The 12,621-nt window shown below is 41.8% G+C and overlaps 1 protein-coding gene across 5 annotated transcripts in view; it reads left to right on the top strand.

The window, feature by feature from the left end:
- The window catches only part of MTMR1 (myotubularin related protein 1), a 55,398-nt gene that overhangs the window by 41,370 nt on the left and 1,407 nt on the right, over positions 1 to 12,621 (top strand). For all 5 annotated transcript variants that reach the window (XM_083422322.1, XM_083422321.1, XM_083422323.1 and 2 more), the window contains one exon: positions 3,984 to 4,160. In XM_083422322.1, coding sequence (XP_083278448.1) covers positions 3,984 to 4,160 — 177 coding nt within the window. The remainder of the gene's footprint in view (positions 1 to 3,983; positions 4,161 to 12,621) is intronic.

The raw sequence follows: 12,621 nt of genomic DNA, 5'->3' as shown, positions 1-12,621 counted from the left end.
TTACATATTCTCACCAAGTATGTGCCTACCAAGCAGCTCCCTCTCATGAATGGATAATCTAATGCAGCTCCCTTTTAAAAAATGCAATTTAAGAGACAGCTGTAGTGGAAACAGATGCTTTGTAGCAATGGAGGAGTATAAAATTGCAAGATGATGCTGATAAGAATTCAGATTCTGAAACCTTGATTTAATAATGGTTTCATAATGATGTTTGTATTTGGTCATAGAATTTTAAAACTGCTAAGAATAAACCTAAACATGGACATTTAATTAGAAACATAGTATTTAGATAGGTATAGGGAGACTGGTAAAATAGGTTATAATCCTTTCCTAAAATACTGCCTCGTTGTTTCTGTACATAAGTGTTTTTTCTTTCCTGACATCTCAATAATTTTCTTACTTTTCAGTGGGTTCCACCCCCCTTCTGATAGCATTCAGTGTTTACCTTTACCATTTTAAGCCTATTTTTCCTTATGGGTGGAGGTAGAAATTCAGTATTTTCCAATGGAAGCTTATTTGATAACGTTAAATTTGAAAAATCATAAGAAATTATTGTTGCATCAAAATATTGCCAGTCTTTTTCTTAAAAGGAGTAGTAGTAGTAGTAGACTTTATTTGCGTAGCCGACAGGCCATAGCATCAAAGGACAAACACCAACAAAAATACTTTACAAATATGGTTACCATAAAATCTTGTGACCTATTAAAACCCTAGGTAAATTAATAATCTCAGTACTTAAAACTTGACAGAGGTAATAAAATAATAATAATAATAAAACGTAATGATAATAATCCTAGGCGAGGAATCCGGGTGACGACACTGGTGTCATTCAGATAACAGCTCTCAGTCTCATTGCTCTCTCGATAAATTTGGCAACCTTCTCTGTTGTCGAGCTGTTCTGGTCGGCTAGGAGTGAGAACAATTTGGCTTCACAAGAGCGGCCCGGGATGGCAGATAGGAGCGGCGTAATGGTCTCGTCCCTGAGATCTTTATATAGGGAGCAAGACAAGAGAACATGTGACACTGTCTCTACATAGCCAGCTCCACAGGGGCAGAGCCGGTTCTCGAATGAAATTTTTTGATATCTACCTTCGAGAACAGCTGAGGGTAACATATTTAGTCTGGCCAGTGTAAAGGCCCGCCTGAGTTTTGGAATGGTTAAGGTAGACAAATAAGGTGCCCGAAAATCAAAGTGGGAGGGGGGCAGATAAGCGTACCAAGCACTAAATTTCTTAATATAGGCCAGATTATTCTGCTGTTCAATATCCTTCATGCGCTGATCAATAATGGTTTTTGCCTTGGGGAGACCCATTTTCAGGAGATGCTGTGCTTGTAGGCCACATGTAAGTAGTTTTTGATGCACTACTTTGGACCACCGACTTCTATGAGCATCTCGTGCTACTAGAGGTAGTAGTCCGGATGGGTTTAAATTTAAGCGAAGCCAATAGTTGAATGTTCTTAACCAGGTCCGGGTTTCGACGGAGAGGAGGCCAGTCTCCAGCCGTAGGGCCGCATTTGGTACGCATGGTGGAACGGCTAGAATCTGTCTTAAGAATTTAGACTGGACCGTTTCAAGTGTTTGGCAATGATTTCCCGTCCAGATTTGGGCACCGTAGAGTAATTGCGCCAAGGGTTTTGCTTGAAAGACCTCCAGAGCTGCTGGGATATGTCTGCCCCCCTTCGTAAAGTAAAAGCGAGACAGTATTTTGGCGCTTTGAGATGCTTTTCCCCTAGCATATTTATGATGGGCCTCCCAGGCCCCTGTTGACTGGAAAACTACTCCGAGGTATTTGAAAATTTTGACCTGTTCTATTGGCTGATTGTCCATCTCCCATCTGTGATGTCTGTGTCTCCTAACGAAGACCATGACTTTGGTTTTTTGGTGATTAACCACCAGTTGATCTCTCCTGCAGTAGGCTGAGAATTCTCTTAGTAGCCTTTTGAGGCCTACTTTAGTTCGTGATAAGAGAACCGCGTCGTCTGCATAGAGGAGCGCTGAAATTGATTTTTCGGCCAGTTTGGGGGCATGAAACTCCGGGGATGTTAGGTATTTGACCATGTCATTTATATATAAGTTAAATAAGGCCAGGGCTAAAATGCAGCCCTGCTTGACTCCTTTGGTGGCTGGTACAGGGCCAATTAGTTGCCCATTTACTGAGGTTCTTACATATAATTTGGAGTCTTTATATAGGCTTTTTATCAAGAATAGTAATCTTTTGTCAATGTTGGTAGCATTGAGTTTAGCCCAAAGTTTGACTCGTGAGATCAAGTCAAAGGCCGCCTTCAGGTCAATAAATGCTGCGTATAGAATCCCACGTGTTTTATTGACCTATTTGTCAATGAGATGTGCTAATACGAAGCAATGGTCTATTGTTGTTCTGCCCTGTCTGAAGCCGGCTTGCTCCTCTGCCAGAACTGCCTCAGTTTCCATCCAGTCAATTAGTTTGATGTGAAGGTGTTTGGCATACAATTTGCTGGGGATAGGAAGGAGGCTAATGGGTCTGCCATAGGACCCTTTTTATAGATTGGGATGATTACTGCCTCTGTCCAGCAACCAGGGATTATGCCTGTTGAATCAATGTATGTAAATATTGACGCCATTATAGGAGCCCACCAACTGGGATTGTTCTTCATGAGCTCTGCTGGAATGTAGTCTATGCCCGGAGCTTTGTTGTTTTTCAGTTGGGCAATTAGTTTCCCCGCCTCCTCTATGGAGACAGGAGGCCAATATGGTAAATTATCGGAGTAGGCACTTGGATCATTGTGCTGAGCTTTGTCGTCATAGAAAAGGGTTTGGAAATATTTCGTCCACTCCTGGGGTTCTACAGTACATGTGGGACCAATCCGCTCTTGGCCCAGGAGCCCCCTAATGGTACGCCAGAAGGAGGTTGAGTCTTTCTCATTCGAGGCCTTCACTAAACTACACCAGGCCAGTCTCTCAGCTTTTTGTTTTTTTACCTTTTATAGCTGTTTGTAATTTCGTCTTAAATAGATGTAGGCCATAAATAGCGAGGGTGCTCCAATGTTTCTGTAATTCTGATAGGTTGATCTCAGACGTTTCCTTGCCTGTCTACACTCCAAATCAAGCCATCTCTCTTGATCCTTTGCCCGCTTTGTAACAAAATTAAGTATCTCAATTGTTAGGAAGGTCTTTAGTCTTGCTAATAACTCGTTGAACGAGTCCATGGCCTTTTCCCCAGTGTTAGCTGAAACAATGGCTGAGTAGATGGTCTTCACGTCTTCCGAATGGAAACGAGTTTGGGACCATGATATCTCTTAAAACAGAAACTCAGTGCACAATGTAGGGCTTGTCCACACTTCCACTTCTTCTGTGACTAGAAAGCAGGAGTCTGAGCTGTTCTCCACTTGTCTGTTTTGCATGAGACATTTTGCCTTTGCACTGCCACTTTCCCCCCGGAAAACTGCTCTTCAGTGTCAAATTGGAGCAAATGTCAATCTGGAGACAACCCGATTGATGTTTGCTCTGATTCAGTGGTAAGCAGTGGATTTTCCTGGGGGAAAAGGGCAGGACAAGCAGAAGTGTAGATGAGCTCTTAGTAAATTCAAAACCTTCGCAAGAGATCTGCAAGTTTAATACTGGAGTGGATGTGTTTCCTATTGTGGGCCTTGTAGCTCTGGCATTCCATGTAGGTTTATTGAGGATTCCTTGGTGAAAATAAATGTTTCCCTGGAAGATGGTTTGTCCATTTTTGCCAGTCTTCCCCAGCACTGTGGCCACTGTGGGAAATTGTGAGGTTTTGTTCTGTGTCTGTTTACAGGGCAGGGTATTATAGGTTGCATTCTAAAGACAAACAAGTGTACCCCAAACAGAGAACCTACCTAAGATGATGCCCCAATGCACACGAGTTCCACAGAAGATGTTCCTCAGCCAACAGATTGATGTAAAAATGCTTCCTTAATAGTTAGAGGTTTGAAAATATTTTCATTATAATTGTTTACAAGTATTATTATTTTTCCTTCAGGAGATCAGCACAAAGACAATCTCTTTATGGTCCTACATTAATAGTCAGCTTGATGAATTCAGCAACCCTTTCTACGTAAACTACGAAAACCATGTCCTATATCCAGTTGCTAGTCTAAGCCATTTAGAATTATGGGTGAACTACTATGTACGATGGAATCCACGAATGAGACCCCAGGTATGCATTTGTTTGCTTTTCAATTGAATTTCTTTTGCCATTTTTTTAAAAAAAGGAAATACTAAAGAGGTCTAGAACCCGTCAGGTCTTTGATTGTTTGGTAAAATAATCAAAGGAATGTGATTCTGTCCCTTTCATCTCTGACTGGAGCAACATATTTTTAAACAACTGGCTGCTGCTCAAAATGGCCAGTTGGAGGGCTTCAAAATTTTGACTGGCCTTGATAGCTAATAATTATTTGCGATAGCCTGCAATCCTGCCCACCCCCACAAATCTGGGACATGCAGAGCTTTAGCCTGCTGCTCTGTGCTACAGAGATGCTTGGGAGCTGTGTGAGTATTGCTACTTCCAAGTGCCTCCAAGGCACTCCCTATAGTTCCCTGCACATGCTATTCAGTTCCGTGGAGGAGCAAAATCTCTTTCCATCCAACATAAAGTGATAGATTCCCTTTCCCAGCCCCCTCCAAAATCCTTCAAGTTCTAGACAATGTGTGAGGAACTAGGGAGGGATGAGGGACCCAGCACAAAGTAAGAGATGCAGCTCTTTAACACATTGCACACACATCACCATTTCATTCATTTTATATATTTTTATTATTTTTTTGCTCAGCTTTGCTGTATTTTGTGGTGATCTGAAAGTTCTCTCTGTGGCAGATTTTCACATGTGCAAGCTGTCAGATGCTGACCAAGCAACCATGAATCAACCTCTGATCTGCTGTGAGGGAATGTTTCCTTGATGGCAGTCGTTGTGTGTGCTTTCCTTCTTGGATTTGTGACTCAAGTGCATCGTTTTGGTTTATAATTTGTGCTGATCTGTTATTATTAGTCTTCTCATCTGCCACCTTTAGCAATGGGCAAGTCCCCATCTGTGTCCCCACTCATTTTTTCAGGGACCAAAGAAGTCTGTGGCAGTCCTGCAGACACTGGAGGCCAGGACCCAGGGATAATATAGGATTAAAACTACCCTTGCCTAGGGTGCAGTTCACTCAAACAAGTCAGTATTCAAAACCTAGGATAGGCAACTGTGGGTAGCACAGTGCTCCAATTTACCTGGCTGTAGCTGATTTTATAGCACCCCCCTCTCCCTGGTTTCAGTTTGATGCCCTTCTAGGATTATGCATTGTTCTTCTTTGAAATATGTATCTGCACAGTACACAATTAAAAGTTACTGGGATAGGATCCACTTGAATTTTCCAACCTTACTAGGTCTGAACATCTGAGCTGGTCATCTTCCTTCTATTCAGCTCTTTTAGAAGCCACATTTTAAGGCTTGAACTGTTACCAGTTAGCACTAAATCTTTTTACCTTTAGGTTTTGTGTTGCTGTAGGAGGAGGAAATTTTGGACACGAAAGCTGCATAATCACTAATTCTCTCATAGGACCTATTAAAAAAAGTCTCATTTTGTTGCCAGATTGGATTATCTGTTTGTGCTGACTCTTCTTTTCTCTCCCTTTTCTAAAAGCAGACTTACCTTTTACGACTGCTAGTAAAGGTACCTAACCTCTCTCTGTGGAATACCTTAGCACCTTCTGTGAGAGAGTATTTTTCAGCTTTTCTTTCCTCAGGGTGGATTCTTTCAGAAATCAGTTAAAAATGCAAATTTGCAAGAATTTTATGTTACTGATGAGATGAGAATTTTCTAAAAAGTTCTGGTCAGTAACTCTGAATGCCACCAATTCTAACCGTAATGAGGATTGTGCCCATGTGGTGTAGAATTCTGGGTTGTAATCATTGCTGGTCCTACTCAGAATAGACTTACTGAAGTGAATAGACATTAGTAACTTGGGTCCATTAATTTCAGTAGGTTTACTCTGAGTAGGACTAGCATCTGCTAAAGCCCTCTGTTTTGGTTCTTACTAAAAGTGCCAAAACACTTTTGTACGTTCTGACGTACAAAATGTTCTGACATTCCTTTTTTGTTGAGGAATGCACTAAGTTCTTGATAGGGAGATGTTGGATCAAGGCTACTTGGAGTGTGGCAATGTACAGAAACGTCTTCTGTGCAGGAAAGATCAGGCAGCCTGTGGTCAGGTCATAACATAAGAATTGCATCCCCATCTACCCATAGTTAAGTATATGTGTTATGCATGTTTCAATAGAAATAGAGTGTAAAACAAAAACAAAAAACTCTAGTATTTACATACCACAGCTATAGACAGATAGTTAAGTCATACAATAAAAAGAACCTATGAATCAGCAAACAATGGGAAACAGCAAATGGTCTTTAAAGGTTCCAGTCAGAGGCAAATGTTCATTATATAAATCATCCAATGAAACTGAATGTTGGAAGATTCCTGACAGGTAACAGAAATGTCGTCTTTTCTTAGCAGATATCTAAATACATTCAAGGAGCATAATAGGGCTATCAAGGCCAACTAGCACAATGGCTGTATTCTACCTCCACTGTTGGAGGCAGCATGCTTTTGAATGCCACTTGCTGGGATTAATAGCAAAGGAGTCCTGTCACAGCTACACTTTGGCTCATATAGGACTAAGAGGTTTAGTCTGGACTGTGTGGCATGCTGGGAATATCCTGTCCCTAACCCCCTCTCTTGTTTTGTGACATGAGTTTATTGCTGGAAACAGCTTGACACTGAACTTCAAGAGATCTTGAACTGATGAAACTGGCAATGTGAAGGTCATTGGGTGGAGACCTATAGCCAAAACACCTAGCCCTAACTGACATGCTCCACCTTTTTTTTGTTCACTTTCCTTAGCATAGTTACTCTTTATGTTAATATGTGGCCATCTTGGATCTGAGTCCTGGAGGACCAGCTCCCTGCCTTTTTTCACCTGGCCTGGAAGATAGGGGCTTTGACTGACTCCAGCTACAAAGACCAAGGCTGCTGAACAGAATCCTTGGCTGGGAATTTGTTTCGGGGTTTGTTGTGGGAGGGTGGTTGTTGCTGTTGTTTCTGTTATTTTTTTGGACCTTACGATTTCATGTGGGGATTGTTCAGTTTGGTTTTGTGCTTTTTGATGTTTTATTTATTACTTATGACTACCTTTGCTATGTCTGTAGGTACAGTGTTGCCTCGCAAGACGAAATTAATTCGTTCTGCGAGTTTTTTCGTCTTGTGAATTTTTCGTCTTGCAAAGCATGGTTTCCCATAGGAAATGCATTGACGGTTTCCCATAGGAATGCATTGACGGTTTTAAGAAAAAGGCGCAAGACGTTTTCATCTTGCGAAGCAAGCCCATAGAGAAATTCGTCTTGCGAAGCAACTCAAAAAACAAAAAACTCTTTCGTCTTGCGAGTCTTTCGTCTTGCGAGGCATTCGTCTTGCAAGGTACCACTGTACATGATTTTTTATATGTTGTAAGCTTCCTTGAGCATGGTCTTAACTTCGGAAAGGCAGTATGCAAGTAAAATGATTGATTATTGAAAAGGAGAAAACCATTTATCTGGCTTTTGCCATCAAACACTTCGAGCTAAGGAAGGAGCCCCAGAATTAACTGGAACAGTGTGGCATTGGGGGAGCTTGTATCCCACCAACAAACCTCCCTAAGCCATGCAGCTAGATCTGCTGTGCCTTCACTGGGCCTGTGACCATGCCTGTTGCAGACAGGTGGGCAGAGGGGCACTTGAAGCAGGACACTGTGTCTTACCAGTGCACAAAGGGAGTATCAACAAGTGACCTGTGGAAGTGCCTCACAGAAGCAAGTCCTTGCTCTCAAGTCTCCCAGCTGAAAGTAATGCTAGTTCCATCAGTTCACTGAGCAAAACCACAAAATCAAAGGCTTTAAGATGAGGAGCTGCTGAAATGGCTATAATGAATACCTGACAGGAGAAACCGATTTGAGAATGTGGCTACGATCTTATGCACGTTTACTTGGGAACAAGTACCATTAAACAGTGAGACTTAACTTCTGAACAAACATGAACTGTGTGAGTAGAACAGTTCGAGTGTGCTCAAGTTCCCCTATGAGAGAAGGGAGCAGCAACAGAGTGGAACCATTAGTAATGTCATCTAGATCTAAAGGTGGAATTCTGTGACTCAATGGAGGACTGAATATTTTGTCAGCATTTTTATAGCGAAAAACAAAATGGGTGAGCCTCAAAATATGTATAGTGCACCATTTACTAATTTTTAACATGTTGCCACTTCGTGCCTGTATGTCTAGCCTATGATTATCCTGCTTTTCATACTAGTTGCCGATTTGCAGCCAATTTTATCTTCTCAGCCTCCCAAAGTTTTGAGCTGTTTCCACCCCCCCTTGTCTTCCCTGATCTTGAACTACTTTTTCTTTGCCAAAGTGACGATGCTGTGCTTCCATTCCTCAAAACACATTTGCTCTTTTGTTGCTTCTTTAATTCTCAGATTCCCTGTTCCTTTTAGGGCCACTTAAGCTTGTAAATCGCTTGGGAGATTGATCTGATATTGACATTTGCTTTTTGTGCACGTTCAGTTTGTATTTCTGCTACGTTTCAGAAGCACTCCTTTTTATGGTAGATTTAAAATGTTGATCCAATGTGACTATGATGCTTTCGTTCATGGGACTCATTGTGCAGTGTTGTTTAGGGCTTGAAATTAGTTCTAGTGGGAATATTTGCTGTTTGAAAGACTATCAAAAGCAACAACTGTAGAACATTGTCCTTTTGAGCCATCAAAGGAATGTGTCCAGACTCTATAAAATAATAGTTTTATGCTCTTCTCTACTACAGAGTTCATTGGACTGGGTCCAGAGCCTTTCATTTTTTTGTGCTGGATTCAGAACAGCAACTTTTGCCACTGTTGGAAGCTCTTAAGGAACATAATAGTGCCATGGCAGAGGTTCTGAAGGGTGACAGAATGAGTCCAAGGTTCCTAATGCTGATGTAGCCTTTTTATGTGGAGAAGAGGAGGTTCTCCTTTCTCCCCATTCTTCAGAGTGCGATCATGGAGCCAACATTGTTTGTGGTGTGCAGTAGGCCTACACAACAATTTTGTGACCCACCAAATTAAACACAGCTCACCAGTCCCATGTATCAAGCCTGCTGTGTGATTGATTACCCTTGTTTTTGCAATCCCTTTCAGCCAACAAAATAAAAATGTGGCGGTGGGACTTCCCTGCATGCCTTGTTAGTTGCTGTCACTATGGTGGATTAAAAATTGTGCAAATTTGGTGCACATGCCATTATTATTATTATTATTATTATTATTATTATTATTATTGTCTCACTACAGTCTCTAATCAAATTGGTTTTGCACTGCTTGAGAAATCTGCAAGAGCCTTTTGACCATAAGGATAGCAGTGGTGGTCAGGGCTTTTTTTCAGCCAGAACTCTCTGGAACTCAGTTCTGGCACCTCTCAGTTGGATGCCAGTGCCTTATACCAGAACAAAGATGAGTTCCGGCACCTCTTTTTCTAGAAAAATAGCACTGTTAGTGGTACCATTTTAAACTCTCCAGGCCCTGAGGGAAGCAGATTAGAACTTCCCTGTTGCACCACAGTAGCTACAAAAGCGGGGATAGGATCAGGCTCTACATCAGGCATAGGCAAACTCGGCCCTCCATATGTTTTGGGGCTACAACCCCCATCATCCCTAGCTGACAGGACCACTGGTCAGGGATGATGGGAGTTGTAGTCCCAAAATATCTGGAGGGCAGAGTTTGCCTATGCCTGCTCTACATCAAGCAATTGATTTAAAATAGTCTTTTTATTCCATTGCTGCGTTTCTTCCCAGTGCTAAAATTGTGATGTTTCTTTTTTGAAAGAGAAGGCCTATAATAGAAGATATACATTCATTGCTGAACAATTTTCTTTTGAATGGCTGTTCTTGAGCAAGTAAAAAGGAAGTGCAAGAATGCACACTTGCTATCCATACAATTAAGAACTGGTAGTTCTGTAAGTGAGTAGCTATTATACTGCCTTTTATGCTTATCCTTGTTGGCATGGAGGATTTTGTGATCCTGACGTACTTCACAGTGCTGAGAGAACAGGGGGGAAACTGGTGCAGTCTCGCATCGTCATTGACATTTATAATTTGAAAAAGAAGGTACTCTAGCAGGCATAAAGGATCTGTGTGGGTTTGTGGTTGAGTTTGTTGGGAGTCAGAAGCTGCTTTGGCTTCATGTAGCCTCTTCCCTTGGTTTTTATTTTTCAGCCTTGCCCATCAAACTGTCATAGCAACCTCACACTTCTAAATCCACAGGTTTATTATAATTAGCTACACAGTGGCAGGCAGCAATTTTCAATATTTAGTAAATACACAATAAATATTGAAATGAAATCCTAGAATCCCTCGCCTTACTTAAAACGAGTACTTCACTACTCAGGTGTGTTGACCGAAAGAACAACTTAAAACAGTTGCAAGGACTATAGTACACTGTGTAACCAGTGGAAATAAGCCCCCAGCTACTTTTGCAGATTAGTGTATGCTGTATGCATTTTCATCAAACATCACTCTGGGCATGGGAAATTATGACATAGAAAACAAGCAACTGCTCACATAATCACATGTCGTATGAACTGACCTGGTAGACCAATTGCCAGTGGTTTAGCAAACTATGCGCTTCCTTGAAACATAACAAACAGGGCATCAGTTTTTTGTTGAAGGCTCCTTGAAGATTAAATCGTGTTGGTTAGCAGATGTTTTTCCATTGTGACTTTTCCCCTCTCTTTCATCTGTGTTTTAACACATTAGTAGAACAACTGATACCTCTATAAGTACCGGTAATTTAATTTCTGGAATCAAAGTGGAGGGATTCATCTTTTTGTTTATCAGTGCTAATGACTTTTCATATATTTGTAGCCTAATTATCTATAGGAAAACTGGAAGTGTTATTGAGTGATCGCCCAGTCAATTTTCCAGCAAGATTAGGAAACTGATGGTTCTTTCCAGCCCTGAAATTACTAGATGGAAGCAGACTGGTGTTCTTGTCCACCTCTCTGGGCAGAAAACTGAAATAGGTGTGTGGCTGTCTCACTTTCCCATATTGGGTATATTCAGCTGCAGAGTAGAAAATGTGTATTGCTTTCAAAGCGTTGCCTAGCAGCAGACTACAAGCTGTCCACAGTGACACTCATAATTCACTAAAGGGAAATAATTCGCTAAAGGGAAGAGACCTACACCTATTTCAGGAAAGCAGGGTTGCAAAAGCTACTTGAACACAGACCAGGAATTGGTTCACATTTGTTCTTCATATCAGGCTTTAAAACCCTACCTACAAATAACACCCTCTGATATGCATGTGTCTTTGGTCTCCTTTCAGGTGTGAAAAGGGACTGGTTGCTCATTAGTGAAGGAACTGGTGTCATGCTCCAAGGTGTACCCTTGTTGCCTTTATTGGGCAGCTGAGCTCAAAGATGGGCCTTTGAGCTGATCCCTTTTTGCCCCATGCTCAAGAGTTGGTTTACAGTTCCATCCCATGTTGCTTCATGCTTCTCACTTCCCCTTTCCCCAGACAGCCACCAAGAATCTTACACCAGTGTAAAATTCCTTTGGAGAACAAAGCAATGGAGAATATATTCTCGTACCTTTGTAACAATTTTGCAAAAAAAATCAAGGGTTGTCGGGTATTAAAGAATATGGAATCATGTGCACAGGTTGTGCCAAATTCACAGCAACATCAGCAGTCTGAAGTCCAGTTGCCCAATTAGCAATTTTGTTGGGAATGTCCAACTCCCACATTTCTCCTTTTCAGCTCTAGTTTTGACCTCTACTCCCTGCCTCCCCCCCACTTGATTTTCCTGCAACTGATTTAATGACACTTTAACTGTAAAGGTAAAGGGACCCCTGACCATTAGGTCCAGTTGTGACCAACTCTGGGGTTGCGGCGCTCATCTCGTTTTGCTGGCCGAGGGAGCCGGCGTACAGCTTCCGGGTCATGTGGACAGCATGACTAAGCCACTTCTGGCAAACCAGAGCAGTGCACGGAAACTCCATTTACCTTCCCACTGGAGTGGTACCTATTTATCTACTTGCACTTTGATGTGCTTTCGAATTGCTAGGTTGGCAGGAACCTTACTGGGGCCTTAATTAATGAAGGGTGCCCAGTTAAAACTGAACAAGTAAAATAAATAAGAAATATCACAAAATGTGGGAAAAGAGCAGGATTAGACCAATCTGGGGTTGAGGCCACAGTGTTACTACCGTTTTAATATAGGAGGAGGCTAGCTGTGATGAGGTTTTCCTCAGTTTCTCAAGAAGCAATTTCCATTTTCTCTGACAGTTAACAGTGGTAAACCAGGTAAGAGAACACTGAAGCAGTATGCCTTTGACATCTTCCTGCCTGTCTTCCTAAGTTTTCCAAGCCTCTGCTATCTGTTTGGTAAAAGGTGTACTTTATTGGAGGGAAGAATTTATTCCAGTTTTAATATCCAAAAGGCAATTTCAGACAAATAACTTAAGCCAGAGAGTTGACCTTCTCTGTGGCTGTGCCTGCTAAGGGAGGCCCATCTTGTCCCTTCTGAGATGGCTTTCTGCCATTGTCCATAGATGCCTTTTCCTGCGTGCCTTTGCCTTTCCAAATTTCC

Source organism: Podarcis tiliguerta (assembly GCF_965153285.1).
Source record: "Podarcis tiliguerta genome assembly, chromosome: Z".
NCBI lineage: Eukaryota > Metazoa > Chordata > Lepidosauria > Squamata > Lacertidae > Podarcis > Podarcis tiliguerta.
This window is presented reverse-complemented; position numbering and strand designations above follow the sequence as displayed.